Source organism: Sebastes umbrosus, chromosome 22 (genome assembly GCF_015220745.1).
Source record: "Sebastes umbrosus isolate fSebUmb1 chromosome 22, fSebUmb1.pri, whole genome shotgun sequence".
In the NCBI taxonomy this organism is placed as follows: domain Eukaryota; kingdom Metazoa; phylum Chordata; class Actinopteri; order Perciformes; family Sebastidae; genus Sebastes; species Sebastes umbrosus.
This window is the reverse complement of record NC_051290.1, coordinates 15,094,073-15,119,608: the sequence shown is the minus strand read 5'-3', so window position 1 is coordinate 15,119,608 and position 25,536 is coordinate 15,094,073. Positions and strand designations below refer to the sequence as shown.

The window sequence follows — 25,536 nt, the reverse complement described above, 5'->3', positions numbered from 1 at the left end:
AAATCACTTGTTAAATCAGCCATGTTTTCAATGCGGTTTTGCTCTTTTGAAAGACGTCAGTGCCGAAGAATGAGTTCGTTTGTTCTCCGGCTTGTGATTTGGCTGCTGACTAAACAGCCACGCCACTGTCTCCACACGTTATCTCCCCGGAGTCATTTTGGATCAAATGTTCAGCTAAACTGTGAATATATTCACACACACACACACACACACACACACACACACACACACACAGGCCTCAGCGTGGCCTGGAGGCTGGCAGTCGATCCCATTGTGTGACATCTTGCTGTATGTGACATGAAATTGGCTCGAGTTTCATGTGGTATCGCTGTGAAGTTTGAAACTAAAGGGGATTTAATGAAAAATAGTGAAAATACATGAAAAATACGAGTTTTTTATAAATCAATAAATTCAAAAAAATCCTCAAAAAGCATTCGACTCCTGCCTGAAAAACAAAGTCCGACTACAGAGAGAAGCGAGTTTCAGGCTTAAAAAAGAGCACACTGTAATTGTGAGACCCGTGGTGAGCAATTACAGTGACGAGCGAAGAGCAAGAGGGATGAAGATAGAAGGGAGTGGGTGAGATGAATAGATAAATGTCCAAAGAAAGGGCTAATTCTGGTATCGTCGGGGCTCTATTCCACCTCCTGCACTGATGGAGACACGGAGACAGACACGCTAACAGCCTCTCCTGCCGCGACGAGTCAGTCAGACAATCAGGAGATTTCTTTTTTTCAGTGCCGCCTGTTGTGGATGTTTCCGAGGCGCTCAGTGTGAGTCTTCCCGGTTCAAGCGAAAAGCCCTAAGGTGTTAATTAGCCGAGGCACCGGGGCCCTGGACGCTGCCTGCCGAGGCTCTGTTTGCTGCTATTGCGAGAAGCTTAAACACCAAAGTCCCATAGCGATCGCACACGTTTATGAAGAGGGAGGTAGGGAAGCGCTCGTAAACAAGCATTTGATGCCACTCAGAATCACAGAAGCTCTAAGAGGGTCCATTTGCTTTTTGACATTTTAAAGATTTAATACAAGGAAAGCCATCTCAAAATACAAAATAAACATGTCATCCGGTGAATTTACAGTGAACTAAAGACGTGTGCGGGACAATCTCTTCTAGCTTTGAAGCTAGAGCAAATGGCAATATGGCAATAAGAAAAGGCACTGGAATTATAACAGGAAAAAGTGAACAAAAGTAATCATTCAAAACTGTGAAATTTCCTGGCGAATTCAAATTCCAATTGAGCCTCTGCAGATTAATATATCCGCTTGCAGGGGCGAAGCAAATGTGCTTGAATTTTTCTCCTCGAGTTCAACTTTGGTGAGCTGTGACCTGCAATTTTGCGCCATTGACCAAATAGCAAGCCACCCTGGAAGCTGACCTTTGAGGGGACGGAGAGCCAGAGTCCAAAATGGAAGAAAACTATAGTAGCTTTTTAGCCAAGCCCCCGGGAAGAGCGTCGGTCGTTGATGCCAATTTTCGTAGTGGCGAAATGGCGGTACTACAACTTCCGTGTTCGTCCCGTGATACCATTGGGCCCAAAAATACTTTTTCCCATAGACTTACATTGGGAAAGACGTCTGTAACTCAGCGGATAATTTCTTTTGAGGTAAATCAACTTCCCAGTACGAACACCTAAAATAGCCATTATTTAAATCGTTAGGTCCTAAAAGTTGTGACGACAGCATGACGGTTGTGACCCTGTGACCGAGCCATATGACCGAGCGGACGCTACTATGCCTGCTCTATGGGTCCAATGGATGTGGAAGATCGCAGGAAGATCCGGGTGCTTTTCATAGGAATGAACGGGGCTCCGCCTCCAACGGTTCTCTTTATACAACCACAGTGTTGCAACGATAGATATTTACAGTCTGGCTAATCACTAGCTCACTATGTTAACATAGAAACTCACCGGAAAATTCACTGATTAGACCCAAAGACAAGTTTAGAGTTTGGTGGATTAAAGTAATTTCAACATATTAAAAGTAGCATGTCCTCCTCCAGGGCTAACGTTAACTGACTAGCTAAAAGCAGTTTTTTCCTGCATACCCGTAAAATTGACCCTGAAACACGTCAGAATAAATAATTACACACAGTACCTCACAGCTCACATTTTTTTTAAAAGTACATTCCTTTATTTTACAATACAAATATAATAAGTAGAAATGATTTGGCAGGCAAACGGTGGGTTAAAAGGGGAGTCGCAGTGAAACAAATTCAGAACTTCATTCAGCAAATGAACACACTCTTAACACTCTTTCCTTTGCACCGTCTAGCCTCAATTAGTTCATTATTATAGGCACATAAGCGAGCGGTGGGTTGAACTAATGTCCCGGGCCAGACTAGAAACAAAAAGCCTGACCTATAAAATACAAAAAAAAACTAGTAGGGTGAATCGGTTTATTCACCAATGACTTTTAGCTGGTCTTAAGCTCAAAGCTGCAGAAACTAAGTTGATATCAGTGAAATGTATAGGCGGCTATTTTCTATTTTATCCTTTGGTAACCTGCTGAAGATTTCAAATGTGCATAGATATGCCTCTAATATTGTGCATTGTAAAAAGAAGTCAGCGTGCATGATGATGTAAGAACAGCGTGTAAACTAATTTTTCTAAATTTCAAAGTAGATACAATATTCATTCTGACGAAATCAATGATGACACAATAAGTTATAAATAAGTGCCGCCTCCGCGTCCTCCCTCCTGCTCCAAAACAATGTCCAGTTTCTTTTCACGATAAATCAAAAAATGAGTGAAGATATTATAAATAACAACAGAAGACAAAATAAGAGACAATTATACATGAGTATAAAAAAAAAAAATATGCGATGACCTTTCCTCGAGATTCCTGAAGAGATGGCAAGCTATGGCAAGGACTGTATGTTCACATGTTAGCGATTAGCATAGCGCTATGCTCCAAAACGAGGCAAATGAGATAAAAGCAACATGTCGTCAAGGGCAGTATGGACGTGGCAACGCAGTGAGTGAGCACATGCAGTCTTTTTAGGACTGTGGAGTGTTAAATACACTTGATTCAGTATTCACAGTCTACACATCTTTTCATTAGTGGCATTGGAAACGTTGCGTCCTTTCGTACGGCAGACGTCGTCTTCCGTCTGCGTGACCAAAATAAAAAAATATCCAAGATTTTGAGTTCAAAAATAAACTTTTTCATTCGTTATTCAGTTATTCAGAATAAAGTTTCATGGAAGTTTTGAACAAGTCACATTCATGAGTTTTTTTTGGTGATGAGCGAGAGGTCCGTCACTCAAAGTCCTCCCCGGCGGTGGCGGCCTCCAAAGCAGCAAGAGCCTCCGCCACCATCGAGTCCGTAACGCTCTGCACCTCGTCCCTCTCGTCCCTCGCCTCCTCCTCCTCCTCGTCCTTCGTCACCGAGATCCCGCTCTCGCCGGCGGAAACGTCCGGCGTCTTCGGCAGTCTGAGCTCGTCCCTGGTGTCGGCCGAGGACAGACTTGTGGTGCTGGTGTGGATCTCCACAGACAGGACGCTACCCTCGTCGCCCGTGTCGCACGGGTACTCCGGCGTCCCTCCCACGCCCTCGTCCGTCTCGTCCGCCGACAGGCTCTCGGTGCCGATCGCGCACTCGGTGATCGAGCTGTCCCACTCGATCCTCGGCGCACCGCGCCCCTGCTCACCGTAGCCCGCCTGGTTCTCGTACTCCTCCATGCCGGGGTAAACGGGCACCTGGCTCGGCCCTTTCTCCTGCATCACCCATCTCGGCCCCAGAGCTTCCGGCTGGATGATGTACAGACCGCCGTCTTCGGCCGGCGCGCTCCCCTGTCTGTGCGGCTCTTTCGTCACCGGAGGCGCGGCGTGCAGCCTGTGGTTGACGTGGTTGTTGTCCACCTCTAGTTTCAGCGTGCTGTCGTTGGACTTGCTGTAGCCCAAGTTGTTGAAGCCCTGCTTCTGCTTGTCGAGGCCGTCGAGCTGGTCGCCGCTGGGGAGGTGGTGGGGCTGGTAGAGCGAGCTGCCTACGGAGTCGGTCTTCCTCACGTCCACCACGGAGGGGTCGTAGATGTAGCTGCGGGAGAGACGGAGAGGGTGTTACAGAGATAGAGTTACACTTCACTATTTGATTTCCTGGATCAGTCCGACTGGGCTCAAGGAGTCAGGATGTTTGCCGCGATGATCGATGAAAGCACCCTCACATACTGTACGCTGACAACAACAAGGATACTTCGGTGGCGGTGCACCTTTTCCAAATGCCACTGTTCCGTCTAAGGCATGCGCGTACTTGATGTTTACACAGACTGCATCTAGCCTTGGCCACGGTGATGTTTGCGCCACTCATGTGAATGTCAGATATATTATGCAGACAGTTGTTAGAAAGAGGGGAGAAAAGAGGTGTACTCAGGCCCTCTGCCTGCACTCTTCTCTCACCAAAAAATACTGACTTCTACTCTCAGATGTCTCGCACATATATGAGTGTGGTATCAATCTTCTGATCTAAGCCAACTCTCACAATTAACTGCTTTAAAAGGAGCCCGCTCGGATGTTATTCAGCATAATAATAGTATTTTTTTTCGTACGGAGGAAGCTAATGACACTAGATTGTCCCTTAGGCTCGTAGAATTTGACCTGGATTTTATGTCCCCCTGCTAAATTAGCTGGTTTCCCGCTGCGAGAAGACACTCATCAGCATAAATTACAGCGGAAAAGGTCTCAGAAAATACTTTTGATTATAGAAATCGAAGGGGGAAAAAAAAGGTGACAAAAACAAAGTTGATTATGTGCCGAGTCCAAAACAACAAATGCTAATAAACACAAATAAATTCCACATTTTGTTTTTCGAGAATAATGAGCCACCTAGTTCAGCTCATTAAGATGAGTGACAAAGGGAATGCCAAGGGGGGCATTTTCAGCATTAAAAAGAGATAAATGAAAGGCAGCGCCGATACATTATGTAGCGTTGACGAATCCCTGCTCTCGTCTGCTCACTCTTCTATTGTGTAAATTACAGACCGCCATACACCCTGCCAAAGATCTGTCCTCGTAGGATGGCCGATAAAGGTCTGAGACTAATTAATGCTCATTTAAGCTTGACACCTTAATAGCCCCTTGTAGGCTGTAATGACAGTCTGATACCCGAATTTTGGAGGATTTTCTTTAAAGCACAAGACCTCGACAGGTATTAGGAGTGTTGGCAGGCGGGCTTTATTTTGTGGACGGTGTAACAGGCTGTCAGACATCGCCCGCTGCGAGACCCCTCGTGTTTTTCTCACCTATCTTTTCGTCCTTTTATTTGTTTTCCTCTCCGTAACCCCAGCGGAGCTCCCTCCATCTCGCACCTCGCCAGCTGCCTCCGCACAAAGCCTCGTCTCCCTTTTCAGCGTCACTATAATGTAGTTGCCACTCGCTAATCTACTATCCCTCTTGCACTTGACTTCTCCTTGATCCGAGCGCCGTCCCTCGAGCTTTTCCCATCTATCGTCTCACTCAACGCCTCCTCCGTCTTCACTCTCTATTGTTCGCTTTGTTTTTATCTCACCCTTTACTCCACACTGTTCAGTATTCATGTACTCCACAAGAAGAAGTCCTAAGATTTAAAACTTTCAGATATATTGATTGATTCAAAAACTGTTTTTTTTTTTTCTCCTGGTAAACGGACACATCAAAACATCCACCCGCCTACATATTTATAGTCGCAAACACACACACACACTTAGATGCTCGCCCTCTGACTTAAGCACCTCTTTCTCTCTCACCCTGCATCCTTCCCTCTGTCTGCCTTCACAGTGGAAAGCTGAGAAAATTAATGTTTTCCATTTCTCTCGCTCCTGGGCAGCGCCGCCGCTGTGCCAAGGTGAAATCTGAGGCTCGCTTTCAGAAAAGCCAGACATACACACACACACACACACACACACACACACACAAACACACAAGTTGTTATACAAAAATAAGACCAATGATTCATAAAGCCGGACAAAAGCGAGAAATTGAAACTATGTTTTCTTTAACGCCAGGAGGCCACACTTTCTTTCTCCGAGCTATTACCGAAGCGCAAAGTTGTTGCTGCAATTTTCTTTTTTTGTTTATGGTGGAGACAAAATACGACAACATTTTTGAGTACATTGCGTAATAAAAGACACATTTTACATATTTTTATGTTTAAAAAATGTTGTTTCAGAGAATTTGTTTCCTGCATTCTGGTGACTTTTAAAGAATGAAAACAACAAAATAATAAGTACACTGCAACGACATTTTTGTTACTTTTAATCTGACTTTTAATTCTCAGGAAAGAAAACTAAATAATTTGCCCCTCTGGCGTGAACTTGTGTGAATCTCTGATATAAACTAGGCTAATACTCATCAGTTTTCATTCATTTTTTGCTTCTTACTTTTACTTCTTTCTCTTAGTACTCTCCATTTCCCTCTATTTCTCTCACCCACTGAAGGGTCTTTCAGACACAGTGCAACACCACTGCACTCTGAAACCCATTATTACCAACGGCTTGTGCCGCGCCACTGTGCTGTGATTCTGTGATGTGCGGCGAGCGCGGCTCAAAACGCGCCACGGTGCCGCGAGCAGCTCTCCTCTGCTGGGAAAAGACATTTAGTGTAGCTCTATTGTCGTCCGGGTGGAAACAGTAGGGCTTATTATGGCTTATACACGCTGTACAGTCAGCGCCAGGAACAGGTTGAGATAACGAAAAGAGAAAAAAAGTATGATAAATTCTCATAAATCGGGAGAAATACGGGAGAATTGTGACCCCGGGATGAAACCCGGAGAGAGGGCAATGAAAAACGGGAGTCTCCCGAGAAATTCGGTTGTTAATTCAAGTATGATTTATGTGGTTATCAGAACTAAATCAAATCACTCGGAGCACAAAATGTCACAAAGATATAGAGAAAAAGCAGCAGCTCCCTGGTGTTTTGAGTTTCAAGAGAGTATTTTTGCATACAAGTTGATGCAGTTAAATCTGGGGAGTTCTTGCTTTTACCCTCTCCGTCGGGATTCCCTCTCTGTGGTGTTTTGTTTATGTTAAAGAGGTTTTTTTTAGGAAGCACCTCCATGCTGGAAGAAGCCGCTATTTGCATTTGTTTTAACTGCGATGGTGAACCAGATGAGATGCAGTTTACTGAAGGTTAAGTCAAACAGTGATTCAAGTTGTAGAAGATTCCTTCGACCTAATACAGCGATTAGCCGCTATTGCAGTGTGTGTGACCACAATACCAACTCACTTCTTGTGCTCCACAGAATTAAGCGGATTATATTGGTTTAAAATATACTGCAGGGTGCAGTGGTGCCTATGGATTTTATGCCACCAACCAACACCATTAGACTTGTGATGATGCACCTTATAATCTCGAGCACATTGTCCTCTTAACTGAATGGAAACGTCCACCTTGGAGTGGCAATATTCAAAATAAGAATACAAATAATGTTATCTCAGAAAAAAAAAGAATTTTTGCGGTACATCACACTTTTGTTAAAATGCTCAATATTTGAGTGGGACCTCTGCATTAGCTCAGTCGGGGGACAGGCTCTTAGTGTGGCAGTCAACACTTTTGCATTTAGATGTGTTCAAACGACACATTTTGTACGAACTGCGTCATTTGAAGCATACTGAAACCCAAAGTGTCATCATTTTAGTTTTTATGGATTTTCAATTAAATATACCTGGAAAGTTGTTGTGTTTCCTGCTGCAAAAGAATGCTGATCATTGTAATGTACAGTGAATAATAGGAGTGTGACGATATTGATTTAATGATCAACGATCCAATATATCGCTGCAAAGTGAAAATATTGATACATATCATCAAGATGCGCCTTTATTTTGAAATTCCTGCTTTATATTTATTCTTTTTTATTAAAAAGAATAGATTGTTTTTCATTTAAATGTCTGGTAGAGCTCAGTAATAAAATTGTAAAATCATATTTTAGTTGCTTTTTTGTGAGTTGATATAAATGAAACTGATTGTGTTGAATGGGCATTTGATATTGTCTCGAACACAGGCCCCTGAATCCAATCAAATCGAATCGTGGCAGACTTTGTGATATCAGCAAATATCGTATCGTCGTCCAAAGAATCAATATAATATCGTATTGTGACCCTACACCTCTAATAATTAAGGCCCTTTTGTGACACAAAGAGCTCATAAAATGCTTCAAAATGCTTCAAAATGCATAAGTAAGGAGAAAAAAAACACAGAAATGTGTGTGTAAATAAGTGTATCAGCCTACTGAGACCGCACTGTTGACCCAGTAACCTACAGGCCCACCCTGCCAAACCCCAAACACCACTAAGCCCAGAAATGTGACACTCCAGACAATTAGGAAGGTATGTGTGTGTGTGTGTGTGTGTCACAAGCATTCACGTGTGTGTCTTTGACACGGGAAAGAAAAAAAGAAAAAGTGTTGAGGGAGGGGGGGATTACGACTCTGGTATGCGAATCACAGCTTGCCCTTTCATTAATCTGCAATCAAAATCTCGTTTCCCCCGTCCCCGTTCCATCTCCTCGCTCACCTCAAAAAGCACAATGATGTCGAGCCCTGACAACGATGTCTTGTAGGCTTTTAATGAATAGACGGCCCTGCAAAGAAATACAGTAACCAAGGGTGATGGCTATTGGCATATTGACTCACAGTTTGTGCAAAGAGCCCACGTGAGGCTGAGAGTGCAGACGTATTATAAATGGACCTCTCACTATCTGCATGAAACAAGACAAGAAATCATTATGTTGGGCAAGGAGACTTTTTGAATTGGCACCTTGGACCCGGAGATAAGGAAATCTACGGTGAGAGGTTGTTACTGAGGAGGTGGACTGGAATTTATCGTCGGCTCCGATCCAGAGCAGCTAACAATGAATTAGTGCTTAGAATATTAGTTGATTGATCAGAACGATTGTTGACTGGCAGTCTGCAGCCATGCTAGTGGCTCTGTGAGCCCAGTTGCACAAACTGACGGTAGTTTTCAAGTCATTTAGCGTGCAATAAGAACGCCGTTCTTGCTTTTGGCGTGCCATTTTGTACGCCATGTAGTCTGTACTGACTGCAATGTAAACGCAACCACGTAAATATGCTTTGCTCAGAGCTAGTGACGTAGAATAATAAATAAAAAGAGAGAGAGAGACTGCTTATGGTGGGTGGTAGGGGAGGTGGATGGGTCCAACAAACACAGGATTTTCAACCCAGACACCGGTGATCAAGACCTGTGTTTGTGTCCAAAGGTGGTGTTGAGTTATTTTGAAGTTAGTGACATGTTTTTTAGTGATTGTGACGTGTTTTCTGTACTTCTTTTAAGTTGTTTCTGTACATATTTTACTTAGTTTACGTAATTATTTTAAGCTAACCTAACCCCAACCATAATGTTTTTCCTAAACATAATTAATTTGCTTTGTTGCCACAACCTAAGTGAGTGGTTTTGGGCCTAAACCATAAACTGCAGCCCTTACCGTAGTTCTGTTGCGTGCCGTACAAATGACACGCAGAATGTCCTTGTAATGTCTTGTTATTTATAAACCTTCCCATGATATTGGGTTGCTCAAGACACTATTAGTCTTTAACTTGCCTTTTTTTTGATCTCATACACGGGTTTCCTGCAGTGTTTTAAAGTGGAGGAGGACCACATCGCCTGAAATAAAGATCATCTCCAATAACATAATAAAAAAAATGAATAACTTTCTACAAAATAACCTTCAAGAAAAGGAGCAGAGGAGCTGTTTCACACAGCAAATGGCATATTTAATGAGTGGCTGCTGTTTAGGATGTCATCTATTGACTAAACTGTTCACTGTTAAAAGTTTTTTTGGGGGTGTTTTTCCTTATCGGAATCGAGGGTCGAAGGATTTGTTCTCATTTTCTGACAACATACAGACTAACAATCTTCCTTTTTTGTTTTGTTATCAGTTAATTGTTTAAAGGGTCAGTTCAAAAGGACATAATACTTGTTATTTCTTCAGTAAAAAAGAAATCGATCCAATCCTCGCAAATTAAATTGCCTACACCTGCACGTCTTGGGGATGAACAAAAAACACTTAAAATGGCCAAAACTGACCAGATACCACTAGAGGAATGTAAAAAAAAAGACGTCATTTGAGTGAACCAACCCTTTAAATCACTGAAAACAAGTGATTGTGTCCTGACAGTATTCCCTAGAAGGACCCGGAAACAAACAAACAAACAAGTAGAGGTTAATGGCTCACCTTTTTATCATCCTGCAGCATTGGCACCCCATTTGGCCAGCTGTGTCGTGGAGCTGTGAAGGGGACATTAACAAAGACATTAAAGTTTAATCACACAGGCGACACTCTTCGACCAAAACAGCACAGACGAAAATCTAAAGCGACTTTAAAACTTCTTTAAAAACACGCACGTATTGTTCTTTCACCGGGTGTCATTTTCCCATCAATGTCCGAGCTCGCTCATCAAGCAAAGGTCACAGTTAGCTCCACAGCCACTTGTACAACAACACACACACAGACACACACACACTCTTTGACAGAGTCTATTGATCAGACAGTTCACCACCTCTGACATGTGAGTGGGTTTTAAAGGAGCGCTCTCTCTCAAAGATCTCTCCTCATCAGTCAAGTTTTTGCTTTGCCCTTGGTCCCGACGGTGTTTGGACACGAGGATGAAAACTCTGTCTGCCTGAAGCGCCGATAAAGATGTTATTGCCATCCATCACTGTTGTGTGTGTGTGTGTGTCGTAGAGTGTGTGTATCTACGTGCAGGATGGGAGTGACCTTTTCTCTCCTGGTGGTGTGTTTCTCTAGGCTTTGGCATTTCATTGCCTGGGTAAATAATTAATCACCGAGTCTTGAATGGGTTTGTCTGCGAGCGAAGGGGAAAGAGAGAGCGACAAAGATAGAGGACACAGTATCTCTTTGTGGAATAAAAGGAGGGATGTGTGCCCACGAGACAAAACAGCTTCTATTCTTAACCTTAACTCTCTGACCCCGCAGGCCTCTCCTTTACCTTTGGGTCGAATCTTTGAACAGAGAGCGCAATAAGTTTGGGTGCAGCTTCGTCTCATTACAAATGATGCTTAGAATAAAAGCAAATAAGGAACTTGAATTCATTAAGTGGATAAGTCTAGTGTTATATATGTTTCTTCTTGACCACAAACCCCATGAAAATAACAAGACGAACTGTGTGTCAGTCTCTTAAGACTGTGACGAATAAACGACACAAAGATGCAAAATACTCGCCTGTGAATATAATACATAATATATGTCTAGGGCTTTAATTGTGAAAGTTAAGAACAGGAGTGGATCTCGTCTGCGCTGCCTTCGTCAAGCTTGAAAGGAGCAATAAAGTTTGGCGTCTTGGTTTGGAATGTGTTCATCAGCATGCGAGGTTATTGGTTATTGATACCATCATGCTGTACCAAAAAAAAATGATGCAACCTTTTTTAAAAATGATTACTTACTGGAAATATCTTTCTGTTTTTGCCACACACTAAATGAAGTTTTAATAGAACTGCAGATAATTAATCATAAAAGGACATTCTTTTCTAATTTTTCCGATGTTATTCTTGCACGTTCATCAGAATATGTGATCATATTTTTTTTTAAATGTGACATAATCATTTGATCCTCCGATTTTTCTTTAGCATTATATATATCCTTGTGTTATTTCTGCATTCAGGGAAGAAATATCTATTGCTGGCGGCAAATTCGGCATTTTTTCCCCCTGGTTTGAAGAACAGGGGCATTATTCTTTGATATTTATTAGTAACTTTAGGGCCATCTTTTGCTCTCAATGCTCCACTGTTGAATACCGATCTAAATCTGACCTACAGCTCTGATTCGGTATGAAGGTTAAAAGATATATCAGGCTTTGGCAACACAGTCAATACTTGTTAGTACTACGATAAATTCATTGTTGATTTTGGTGTTTTCGTAGGATTTGTTGACAATAAGAAAAAATTAGGGCTGTCGATCGGTTCAAATAGTTAATCGCAAATTAATTGCACATTTTTTTATCAGTTCAAAATGCACCTTAAAGGGAGATTTGTAAAGTATTTGATACTCTTATCAACATGGGAGTGGGAAAATATGCTTTCTTTATGTAAATGTATGCAAATGAAATCAATTAACAACATAAAATAATGGGTTCTCATAGAAAACATTTCAGGTCAAGGGACCCCTTTTTGGCGATGAAAAACGTGTTTCATCACCAAAATTTAGCATAAGTTTGGAGCATTATTTAACCTAGTCACAAGCTAGTATGACACATCCAATGGTACCAATGGATTCCTTAAGTTTTCTAGTGTCATATGATGTCAGTATCTTCACTCTAGCCTTAAAACTGAGCCCGCTACAACCTAGAAATCTTAAGTTGTGTTAATGCGTTAAAGAAATTAGTGGCGTTAAAACAAATCTGCGTTATTATTGCGTTAACTTTGACAGCCCTACGAAAAATATTGTATACCTCCAGCCAAAAAGAATGTACCATAGCTCCTGTAATCATTAGTTTTCTTCTGCATTTGTATCCATTAATCCTACAAATGTTCAAGATGCAGTATAAGGCCAGGCAACTATGATGTAACAGGCTTTAGTTATGCAGTGGGACTTCATACATCTTCATGCAATCTCACTGTAGGGAACGAGCTAAGGGGTCCAGGTGCTCTCTGCTTGGGGAATTGATAAGAAAAATGCATGTTGGACCAACAAATACACCTTGATGTACAGTCCTCCTCATGCTAAAGAGGGCCTGCTGGGTTATATAATATCACAAGCTGCTTTACAAGGCTATCAATCCAATACTGGAAACAGGAGGAACATCATGACCATGTCACATTTTTAATTTTTTTTACATGGCTGTATTATTTGTGCGAAAGCATCAAAGCATGACTTTGCAATCCCAAGGCGTCCAATTATCCCCCTTACAGGTCTGCTGCTGTGTGCCGCGATATAAAAAGAGCCGGAGGTGGGTGTGTGTAGTCGCCGAGGATGCAGACAAAGTCAGCTCGGACACAGAACAATCCTCTCGTCTTTGAGTGTCCTCTATTCTCCTTCACAGAAACTATCTCTTGTGATTTGAGGTGAACTAGACTGTAACGATCCCCAGCTCTCCATTTTCACCGGGACCTCCAACACATTCACAGCTACTTCTGAAAAAAGCCAAGAGGGTGTACCACGACAAGTGCAATTCAGAGCGTGCGGTGGGTTCGACAAGGCTGTGCTTTAAATAGAGGACCCTGTTTTTACACACTGTTGCACCGGCGAGCAACCGCCCCGGCTGAAGTGTCCCTTATCTTCCAGGAGGGGGCCGAGAGAGGAGGTAATTTCCCAGCGGGCATCGGGAACTATCGCATTAATGGAGCGCCCGTATTAGTCCCGGAAGAAGTCACTATCAGCTGACTTTTACAATTACTAGTCACATTCAAACAGGTCAAGCAGCCTCAACTCTCATCTTCTGATCGCTCATTCTGATTTCTTCCTCCACCGCCACCAGCGTCCTCCTCCTTCTCCTCCTGTTTTCTTGTTGAGCGGTGGCATTTCTTGCCTTGTGCATTATGTATATTCCATATATCCGTCATATTCTGCTCTCTATACCCTCGGGGGTGTTTTAATGTGCTTGCAGGCTGCTTGGATTTGTCTAGGGAGCATCCTTCTGCTCTGCCAAATACAACAGCATTATCTATTTGTTGAAATGAATGGCCTTAAACTCTGTGACATAACTATCTCTGACTGCATTGTTGAATTAATTATGAGTATAAATAAGTTTGCTTCCTTCCCGGCACCGTGTTTTCACTACAGATAAAAGCTCTGTGACAGTACATGGATTATTGTGTGTTGTGACAGGGAGGTAAGCAATTAAGCAACTTCAAGTGACTCACTCCACATTTTCTTAATTAAATTATATAGACACGTTTAAATCAAAATAAATTTAATTAGAATTTCATTACAGAACTACTGTCTACATTATGCACGGATAAAACCAGATTATCCTAACTGCGACACATGGTGCATGGTGGTTGCTGTCTAAGTTTGTTTTCTTTTTTGGACTGTAGCTGGAGAGGCTACGACAGCGTATTAGAGCCATTGTAGGAAAATTGTAGGGGGTAATATTCTGAGAAAAAACATGGAAAATTAATGATTTAAAATAGTAAAAAAATTACAAATTTGCGAGATTGTAAAGTCATAAATTTACGAGAAAATAAATTGGATATTTTCTGAGATTAAAGTGGCAAATTTACGAGAAAAAAAATAATTGTGGGAATATAAAGTCATACATTCACAAGAAAAAACTTGGATGTTCTCCGAGATTAAAGTGGTAAATTTACGAGAAAATAAATCAAAACTTTGCAAGATTAATTATAAAATTTATGAGAAGAAAACACAGATATTCTCTGAGAATAAAGTGGCAAATTTACAAGAAAAACTAAATTGCGAGATTATATAAAGTCATACATTTGCGAGAAAAAAAACTCAGATATAAAACCACTTCAAAGAAATAACATTGAATAAACCAACAATAGTCAAAGAAAAACTGGCACAAGATGATCCTAGATTTCCAAGAATATTTACCCCTGAAGTCAATCTCATGTCTTTCCCTGAGGTTGCGTGTAATAAAACTGAACACAACAATGGATCAGTTAATTTTGTGGCAGCAATGTGATGAATAGACTAATTATACATGTAAAACATCCTCTTTCTTCCTCTTATGTAAGTCTGTCAACTCCCTGGAGTTCAAAGTTTATGTAACTTTTTATTCACTGCTGCATTTTTACTCAGATTTTGGCTGCTATACTGTTTTATCATTACGTAAATTCAATATGTTTTTGTTTCTTTCGGAAATGTGTTCTGGCTGACTTCTACCATCTAGTGAGGACACGCCACCCGACAGGCTGACTGATGGTTGGCTGACTCGGTCGGAAAAAGCTGGTTTGCATCGGCGTGGAGTTGGGTTGCAAATTTGCAAGGCAAAAGCTTGTCTCTGCGTTGCCCGAGTGCTGACAATGTGATTGCAGTGTTATCTGCCTTGGGCTAACCATTCTGCTGCTGGTCAGCAGAAACAAGCTCACAGTCAGAGGGGAACTAGTCCCGCAGGGCACAGATGACATCTTAGCTAACAACTTCCAAGCAACGAGGGCCCATGAGTAACTAGTTACATCACTATCCTGATATAACCAAGTGGCATTAGCATTAAAAAGTCAAAGACAACTCCCAAGGAGTCTGCTTCAAGAGAAATGACAAGACAAACATGACTAACAAGGCGGGCTGATCCGGTTCCAGTGTGTCTACATGCAGCTGTCATCTTTGCCACACTGTGTGTGCAGAGCAAATAGCTATAGATACACAGAGAGAAGTGGAAAAACCAGTGAGGTGTGTTTTAGGATTAATCTGTGGTATTAAAGGAACAGGGTGTAGCATTTCGGGGGATTTGTTAGCAGAAATGGAATACATTATTCATAACTATGAACCTGAAAACAAGAATTGTTGTGTTTTCGTTAGCTTAGCCCTTCATATCTTCACAGAGTCCAGAACGGACAAACCAAACACTGGCTCTCGAAAGAGCCCTTCGTGTTTTTACGTTTCCGACACGCTTGTAAAACTCATAAAGTAGTGTTATTATGGTAACAGGATGGCCTCGAGGTGAGGCCAACGGTGCACGGTTTTACACTCAGCGGTTGATGTTACTGCAGTCCTGGAAAGGGAGGAGTGAGCGGAGGGGTACTCAGTTGGTTGCAATCTGCAACCACACCACTAGATGCCACCAAATCCTACACAATGTACCTTTAAAGATGCTATTAATAATATTGATAACATTCAGCCGCTAGATGGCTCATTCTCCCTCACCCGTTCCATTGCATTTACTTCACAACAAGTCGTTGCCAGCCATCAATCTCAGCCATTTATCTGTTTTTTCCACACTAACTGACAACCCAGAGATACCAGGTGATACCAACGTTGTTTTACTATTGGCTCACAAGCCTTGTTAGAATTAGAAACCCAACGTCAGATATCATCCACAGAGATAAACAAAACATTAATTTTGGACCCGCCAACATTTTTTAAATGATAAATTCACAATCATATAAAATATTTGTCTGCATAAAAATGTTATCAATAACACCTTTAAGACCCAACCCGACTGGATGCAACTGCTTCTGCCAAATTTGAGACTTGAACCTGACTCAAGATCCAAAGCTATGGTCTTGCTTCATTTCAGTAAAGAGCTGCAGCTAAAAATGATTTTCATTATCAATTAATATGCTGATTATTTTCTTTATTAACCAATTCATTGTTTAGTTTAGTATTAACTACATAAAATAGAGAAAAATATCCATAACAATTTCACAAAGCCCAAGATGACGTCTTTAAGTTGCTTTGCAGTCCTAATCTAAACATATTCAGCGTAGTAAGACAAAGAAAAACAAGTTAATCCTCACAATTTAGGGTGTGGAACAAGAAAGTCTCTGACATTTCTGTTTGAAAAATTACATAATTAATAACAGTAATACATTTTATTTCTATAGTGCTTTAAAAGGTACTCAAAGCACTTTAAAAAAGATGAGTAAGAGAAACAGTAAAAGCAATAACAGTGGGGGGGCTAATGGATAAACCGATTAAAAGTGAATTTAAATAGGTGGGTTTTGATGTTTGAGGTGTCGGGGTATAGTAATGAGGCTTTACAGTAACCAACAGTATTACTGACTCACATTCATTCCACAACATCCAAATGACCAATCATGTTGTTCCCCTGGAGACTTTCCAAAGTCATGATGAGATCAAGGATTCAATCTGTGCATCAAATGACTATAATTCATTCATATATTGGCCATTGTTGGCCGGCAATAACAGTCGCTCTATCTGCTCCCTGTGCCATTCAATATATTAGATATTGCTCCTGTTTTTTATGATAGGGAAGATCGGAGGACGATTACTGAAGGGGAGAGATATTTCAGCGCTGGCAGCTTGGCCGAGCTCCCGTTTTTTTTTTTCTCAGAGATTTCTCCGGAGGAAATTGAAACGTTTCATCTTGGGGAAACAGGTGCAATAAAAGTGAGATTGCTATAGTGTCCCCTAAAAGTGGACTGGATTGAAATCCGGGGAATACCCGAGGAACTGGCAGTCGGAGACAGTTTTGAACAATTGCTGCGGATGGTAAATTTCATCAGGAAAGATAAGGCTTGAAATAATTCTTCCTCTGGAAAGTGTCCAGTTGAAATTACCTGTTAAGAGTTATTGTGTAGTGGAGGAGTAGTTATTTTCATAATAACACTAATAAAGGTTTCATATATTGTGCAACAACTGACAATGTGACTCCTGGGCTGGGGTTCGATAGCATTTTAGCTCCCCACTTTAGTTTTTGTACAGATTAAACAAACAAGATATAAGGTGTTAGTTTGTGAGCTTCAGGAGAGCTTGTAGGAAGATGTTTTTACCTTTGGACAGAGCTAGGCTGAGCTAAATCCAGGCTGTAGCTTCATATTTAGCTGACAGATATGAACCAGGTATCAATCTTCCCATCGAACTCTTTGCAAATAAGCGTATTGATGTCAATCACATTCCTGCCAATGGTTTCACACCATCTACAGGTGGTGGTAATATGCCAAGAGACGCTGCAATGTGCCAACAAACATGGATGTAAACAAAAGGATATGATTTAGTAAAAAAACACTTAGGGGTCGGGAATCACCAGAGGCCCCACGATACGATATTATCACGATACTTAAGTCTTATGATATGATTGCGAACATGACATTCCTTAGGTTTTCTAGTTTCATATGATACCAGTAACTTCGCTCTAGCTTTAACCCTGAGCCCTACAACCCCTGAAAGTCTGAATAGCGGCCGTCGGATTAGTAAGTGGTTAATAGTTTATATAATATAAGATTGATATTTGACGACCCTGTATAGATACAATATTGCCTGGCAATACCGCAATACTATGCTTTATCGATTTTCTTCCCCCCACCCCTAGAAACACTGAATGTAAACTTTTGTTTGCTTACAAGAAAAGACACTGCACCTTTAAACGTGGAAAAAATACAAATAAATAGGCGTTTAGTGATTTGATCTCCGGCCTCTCATACCAACCTCAAAACACAAAAACACACTATCGCTTCCTTGAGATATAGTCTTCCTTCAGTGTCGCATATCTGATACCAGTTGTTTTTGTCGTGCCCTTGGAAGACTGAAATCTATCCACAACCTTTTCTGTATAACTGTGGGTTTCAGTTGCTAGTCTAAACACTGCAAATACCAACACTATCAAACTACACACAGGTAGACGAGGTTCAGAGACAAAAACAGAGAGCTTGATAAACATTAGAGGCTTGCTAATAGATCAATTTTCTCTTATCTGCTGACAGTAATTGAATGCACGTTCGGAGAGCTGCTGCCTGAGGTGTAGATATGAATATTTCTCTGGAAGGTCTCTGGTGAACTTTTCAACAAAGGAGACGAGTCTTTCACGGACTAGACCACAGCTCGGTCACCTGATAGATCTGTTCTGCTTATGTAAGCTGTGTGTTACATTATAAAGTCATAATTTATAGCTCGACACTCGGTCAGAGTGTGCGTGTTGGTTGTTTGGTGTGTGCGAAGGGACAGTGAGAAGGGAGATCGTGTTCATGTGGGAGGGGTGTGGTGATGGAAAAGCAGGCTAACTGGTCTGACATCCATCTGACTGTCTGTTGTTTATTTGTTCTTTATCTTTTGCTATATCTACGGTGTGTTTCGTCACATCTGCCAAGACAATGTAGAAAGAAATATGGCAGGAATTTACAACAGATGTGAATGTCAAAGAAGAACTGGGAGGAATTTTTTGTTTTTTGCAGAAGATGAATCGATTAGTCATTCAAAAGAAATTAATGTGCAACTATTTGGATATTAAATATAATCGCTTTAAGTTGTTTATTAGGCAAAAGTGCCAAATAGTCACTGGTTCCAGCTTCTCAAATGTGAGAATTTACTGCTTTTTTAATTTTTATATCACTGTAAACTGAATATTTTTGTGTTTTGGATTGTAAACAAGCCATTTAAAGACATCGTTTTGTACTCTGGGAAATTGTAACAGGCCTTTTTTGAAATTTTATAGACAAAATGATTAGTCTATTAATGGGGAAAATAATCTACAGATTAGTCAGTAGTGAAAATAATTATTAGTTGCAGCTCCAGACTGATCAACCACTGTGTTTTTTTAGTTTTGTTTGTCTACACGGCAAGGAAATGTGTCACAGTTTGTCTAAACTACACTGCATTTTTCAGTCGTCCGTCTCATGCTTGTCTGACAGAAGGTATGCGCTCCTATTTCAATCAATACAGCCGTCTATACACTCAGACTGAGTTACGGCTTGTGCTTTACTCATGCTTTACACATGTAGCCGTGGCCCAAAGCAATTTCCTTATGTGTGTTGGCCTCCAGCGCTGTCAAAATACGGGTGACTTACAACAAGTAGTGCACCTGAACGCATCCTGTGTAGATATAGACACAAGACTAAAGCTGCTGTTCTAGCTAAACTGCTGCTTTTGCTACGCAGCATGTGCATACATTGTGTGTCACAACCCAAACACCTTCTCAGCCAATCCGCAGCATGACGGGTCTCAGGATGAAATACATGAGGCCAGGCAGGACTCTCCTGTTTGGCAGTTTCAGGATGTGTGTGAAAAACAAGCAAACACTGTCATTTTATCACCTGATCCAATAAGCTGCTCAGAAAGACATGCAGAGGAGGAAGATATTTCTCGCAGCTGCTGATTGTAACATATTATAACAAGACTTAAAGTAATTTTTATGCAAAACTGGCAAAAAAAGTCACTGGTTCAAGCTTTTTAATGTGAATATTTGGTAGTTTTCTGTGACAAATAACTGAATGCTTTTGGGTTTTGGACTGTTGGTCGGAGAAAACGAGCAGTTTGATAATGTAACCATGCTCTGGTGCATTGTGATGGTCAATTTTCTCACAATTTTTTCAACATTTTATTGACCAAACAATTAATTAAAGGGCCAGTGTGTAGGATCTGGCGGTATCTAGCGGTGAGGTGAGGAGATTGCAACCAACTGAAGCCTCTCCCGTGTGCCAAGCGTGTTGGAGAGCTACGGTTGCCGACGCAATAACGCGAATGTCCCTCTCTAGAGCCATTTGGAGCAGAGCCGGTGCGTAGAGTATTTGGGTGTGTACGTGGGAAGTGAGTGCTGAAGCAAGAGAGAGAAAGCGGCGACGGGAGCGAGTAATGTTATCGACTCCGGCCCCAGCAGGAAAAGTTAACATTGATTGGTTTGTCCGTTCTGGGCTACTGTAGAAACTTGGCGGTGCAACATTGCGGACACCGTTGAAGAAGACGTGCTCCGTATGTGGATATAAACGACTCATTCTAAGGTAACGAAAACACAAGGATTCTTATTTTCAGGTGATTACACATTAAAGAAAACATAATTATTAATATTATATTCAATTTCTGCAAATAGATCTCCCTAAATGTTACACACTGTTCCTTTAAGAGAATAATCAGCATATTAATGGATATTGAAAACAATCTTTAGTTGCAGCCCTAATGACATACATTGAAAAGCATATGGTACGGAGGAAAAAATAACATTTTGGAGTAGTGATTCCAACCAATTAGTGATCAGGATCAGCCAATTCTAATGACAGTAAATCAGTAATCAATACCTGCTTTAAAAGCCGTGATTATGGCATCCGTATTGCTAACAATCTGTATGAAATGCTGAATTACCTTTCAGTTTATCAATATTTAAAATGCATTTCCTTGGTTGGTTAAACAGATCTTTGTTTACTCAGATGCATCAATTAATTCTTAATGTCATCTGAATTACAAATAATAATTCTTCATTTAATCTCAACATGCAGCCTTGTTCTTTCCTCCAGGTGCTAAATTAAACCTGATCAACCACCAATTCCACTTTATCAAGCCGAAACTGGCTTTTATCTCACATATGTGCTCATGAACGTAAAGTAAAAATGGAAAACAAAGCATTCATTGACAGTATTTCCTTGTATAGTCACCAGCATGACCCGCTGCTGAATTTCTCTGCTGAAAGAGAAGTGCAGCATTCGATAAGGCGGACAATTTAGGCCTCTTATCTGCTCCGAGGCTTTTAAAATCCAGCTGAAATGTCAATACACGATTTTAAAGTCTGTGTAATGACAAGAAAACGGCGCTGTCTCAACCGCTGCTTTATCCAGGCTTTTAATAACCTGCATGTACAGTAGATGAGATAACCTTCCACACCTGATAACGCTTCCCATAAAAGTGCTCGAGCTATTCATCAGAGTGATGTGTAACTTTCCCAATCGCGGCTCGCACAAGGAAACACCGCAGAGTATCTGTTATTAAACAGAAGGAAAGGAAATCAATTCAGAATAAGACTTTTTTGATTTGAGTGTTGGACACGTGTGCTTGACGAGCTGACCTTGAGCTGTCTGATTTGAATAAGCCGGGTGTGATTAGGCAAGTGTATCCAATGGGGAGTTGTCATGGCGACCAATTTATATAAAGTTAGCCATCCTTTTAGGATCGATCTACAGTTACTTCAAGTTTCTTCTTACACACGCAGTTGCTGTTTTTGGAGGTCAATCAAGTGATACGATATTGATCAGCCGGTCCAAAAATAATCTGAAAAATACCTCCTCTGATTTCAGATGATATCATGAAGCTACGTGTGTGATCGTATGTGTAATATGATGGTTTCCAGACGGCCTTGGGCAGCAGTCTGATGAAAACAAGTCCTGTCTCCTCTCTATTACCCAGCAGCCCACACTTATCAATAGCACTCCCCTCCTCTCTCTCTCACACTGCAAACAGACCTGCTGCTGTTTTCCCCCCCGTGAATCCTCCTGACACAGGAGCTCTGAATTGTACTTTAAGCGAGTAAACAAGCCTGCGAAGAGCCGCAGAAGAGTGCACTTTTAAATGATATAGAGTCAGCGATTTAGGGGGAAATTAAACGGAGGCTAAAACAACATCTTCAGGCTGATTCTTTAACATTCAAACAACCATTATGTAAACAAAAATCTGATTTTTTGGTTGTTTTTTTTAAGGATGATATCTTTACATATCTTATCCAGGTTTGTTACTTGTAATAATGACAGGTATTTACAAACATAGACTGTAGATAAGAAGTTGACAAAGTCACTGTTGTTTTGAAGCCTCGAGTTCAGCATTTTGGCCGTCGCCATCTTGTTTTTTTTTGCAACCAGACGTGACACAAGAGGGTGGAGCTAAGTTCAACCGAACGCTGACATTTTTAAGCAACCAAAATGTTACAATTAACTTTCATGAACTGAAAACACACTGCGAAAAGGGTTAAAGTCGTAAGACGAAAATGCGGACAACACCATGGTAATGACCTGTCAATCACAACGTAGCCCCGCCCTAAAGCATCCCCTGCTTTATGGTCTATCTGACTCTAAATGGGACCATAATTTACTAAATGAACATCATGCTGTATTGAAGAAGACTTGAAACTAGCGATTGAGACAATAAACTCATGTTTACAATGTTTACTAAGGTAATAAATCAAGTGAGAAGTAGGCTCATTTTCTCATAGACTTCTATATGATCAGACTTCTTTTTGCAACCAGAGGAGTCGCCCCCTGCTGGCTATTAGAAAGAATGCAAATCTAAGGCTCTTCAGCATTGGCTTCACTTTTCAGACCCAGAGTTGCCCACTGTTTACATGACAAAAAAGTTATATATAATATAATAAATCATATAGTTTCCCTTCTATTACACAACAACACATCCTTCACTTTAAAAAATAACACTATCTGTACAACAACAACAGCACTAAGCTCTGTTCTCATGTTTACATCCTGTTTCAGGTCGAGTCATCCTGCAGGAGCAGCCCTGGTGCAAAGCAAACTAGCCCTTCGGCAAATATTATTTGCATACACTTTTAATGGCTTGTTTTGTGTAACAGGCGGTCACATGGCTGGAGTCCGCGAATAAAGGCGAATTAAATGGGTTTAGCAAACCGCAGCTTAGCATGTTGTGTAAATCAATTGTCAGGATCTTGTAAATACAAACTGCCTGGAGCTAAAAAACACGTGAGACAAACATCATGAGTTTGAAGAGACTCTCGATGTATGATAGCTGCTCGTATGCAGCTGTTAACATTATGTTCAAGAGTGTTGTAAATGACAGACAGGGTATGTTTGGGCTCAGGCGTAAAGTTTGTATGCCATTTCAAGTGACCCAGAGTTCAGCGTGGCTACATGTTAGATGTGCAAACAAAGCCCAAGGCCGTGCACATGAGCTCTGGCTAACTAGTTCAAGACCACTCCTCCACCTCCACCTCCACGTCTCCACTCCATCCCAACAAAGAACAAATGTCCCCAATAACAGCCCTCCATTCACTCATTAACTTCAGTGTGTTCAGGGTGGAAGGTTTCAGCTTCAGTATGTCACATTTACAGCACTGTGTGCAACATACTGAAACATAACGTGGTGCAGTCTTTAGTTTTGTTTTTAAACAGGTATACATAGTATATTTGGCAACTACTCTGGTGATTGGTTATTCGTTTAAACAAAAAAACGGCTAAATATTTGCGAGTATACCAGCTTTATACATATGAGGATGTTTCTTTTTTTCAGTTTTATATTATTGTAATTTGAATATCTTTGGGTCTCTCGAGTGTTAGTCGTACAAACGTTGGCTATGGGAAATTATAACAGGCATTTTTCACACTTTAAAGACAAAACAATGAACTAACTGATCTATGAAGTAAGCTTTTGATAAAGAAATTGATCAGAAGTAATATTTTTTGATTGATTGATTTGTTTATTTGAGTGTCCTGCACCATTTGGTGCCCATATGGGCTTACAAGACACTGGACAACAACAACAACCAAGATGGCCACACGACCTGCCATAACATACGGTTCAAAGAAAGAAAAAGAGAAAATGACTGATTAATAACGGACACATGACGGGTATTTTACAGGCCCATTCTGTGACTCATTATTTTTTAAATGTCACTATTTATTAGGCCAACAAAATTTAAAAAAAAATAAATACCAGAATTTTATTTCAGGTAGTGAGGAAAATGTTTTAAAACAAAATTACATAAAGTATTGGAACACTTGAACAAATGAAATGTGAAAAATCCAAGTAATTAAAAGCTTTACGATACCTTCTTTATGTTTTTGATCAAAATGTACTTGAAAATTAAGAGGGGCGCATTGGGGGGAATCAATAATTTCTAAAATCCTGTTTATGGCCATGCCTACCTACATAAATGTATCTTTTAATTTGTTTGTGTTAATAGCCTATCTATACCCTATTGTGCAACAGGTGTGCAACAGGTGTACAGTCACATCTCCAGTGCCAGAACAAAACCTACCATACATACATTAAGGCAGGTTTTGTTTTAGCTAGGCTATTTGAATATTGGCTTACAACGATCTTATCATACTTTTTGTATCTTTATTTACTGTGGCATCACTTAAACACACATACAGTATCCTACCTTAATTTGTATTTTACAGGCCGATTCTGTGACTCATTATTTTTAAATTTCACTATTTATAGGACAACTAAAAAATTTCAGGAGTTTTTATTTAAATTACTTTTTGTTGTTGTTTGTTTTTTTTCTTTTTTTTTCTTCCTGTTTGCTTGTTTTTTTTCTTTTCTTTTTCTGTAGCTGCTTGCCAATTTTTTATTGATTAGTACATTGACATTTGTGATTATATTCTTTTATTTTATTGGTGATCTATCCATTTGTAACCCCACCCTACATAATTATGCTTAAATACCAATAAAAAATTGATCACAAAAAAAATAAAAATAAGAAAAATCCAAATAATTAAAAAACTTTGAGACACCTTCTTTATGCAATTGATCAATAAATCCTGTTTTGCAGCAGTGATGCCTGCCTACATAACCTACATGTATTTATTATTAATTAGTTTGTGTTAATAGCATATGTCATTATGAGCAACAGGTGTTCAACAGGTGTACAGTCACATCTCCATTGCCAGTACTACCTTACATTAAAGAAGGTTTTGTAGCTAAACTCAAAAATGATTAAACTTTTGTTTCTTTATTTACTGTGACACTACTTCAACACACATAAAACACCCTTATAACTACCTTAACTTGTATAATATGGTACATTTATTGTAGTATTTCTTTGTTTTTCAATGCAGGCGCACCATATGGCATATGACATCACTCCTCACCTGTTCACCTGTTCACCTGTTGCTGTGCAACAACCGTCCAAGCTGTGCTAGTAAAGCTTTAATGACACATCAACAACACTTTTCACACTCTTTAAAGTTCATTCAGAGCATTAATTATCATAATAAACGAGCCAGAAAGATAAAAGCTGTTTTCAACCTACCTGTTGCGCTTAAGCGAAGGTGTGGCACTCTGCCCTAAGGTGTCATAAATGCACGCATATAACTTCAGATGTCATTTAAGTTGTCCCTCTTCGGGTCCTTCACTGAGTAGAAATTATAAAAGTAGAGTCTCCATTGAACATGTTGAGCTGGATAAGACTTCCTTCTTTTGGTGTGAGTTGTTGTGGAGAAGCGTTTCCCCCCCTCGGTGACTCCACAGTCCCATGTCTCCTGTTTGAACAGTCTGATGGTTAGTTA

The 25,536-nt window shown here is 40.5% G+C and overlaps 1 protein-coding gene across 1 annotated transcript; it reads right to left on the bottom strand.

Moving 5' to 3' along the window:
- Positions 1-2,096: 2,096 nt before the first annotated feature.
- zgc:194930 (uncharacterized protein LOC557813 homolog) lies at positions 2,097-25,536 on the bottom strand. Its single transcript, XM_037759691.1, has 3 exons — positions 25,281-25,536; positions 10,160-10,212; positions 2,097-4,034 (listed from the first exon to the last, which is right to left on the bottom strand). The coding sequence occupies exons 2-3, from the start codon at positions 10,189-10,191 to the stop codon at positions 3,257-3,259; spliced, it is 810 nt and encodes a 269-aa protein (XP_037615619.1). The 5' UTR covers positions 10,192-10,212; positions 25,281-25,536; the 3' UTR covers positions 2,097-3,256.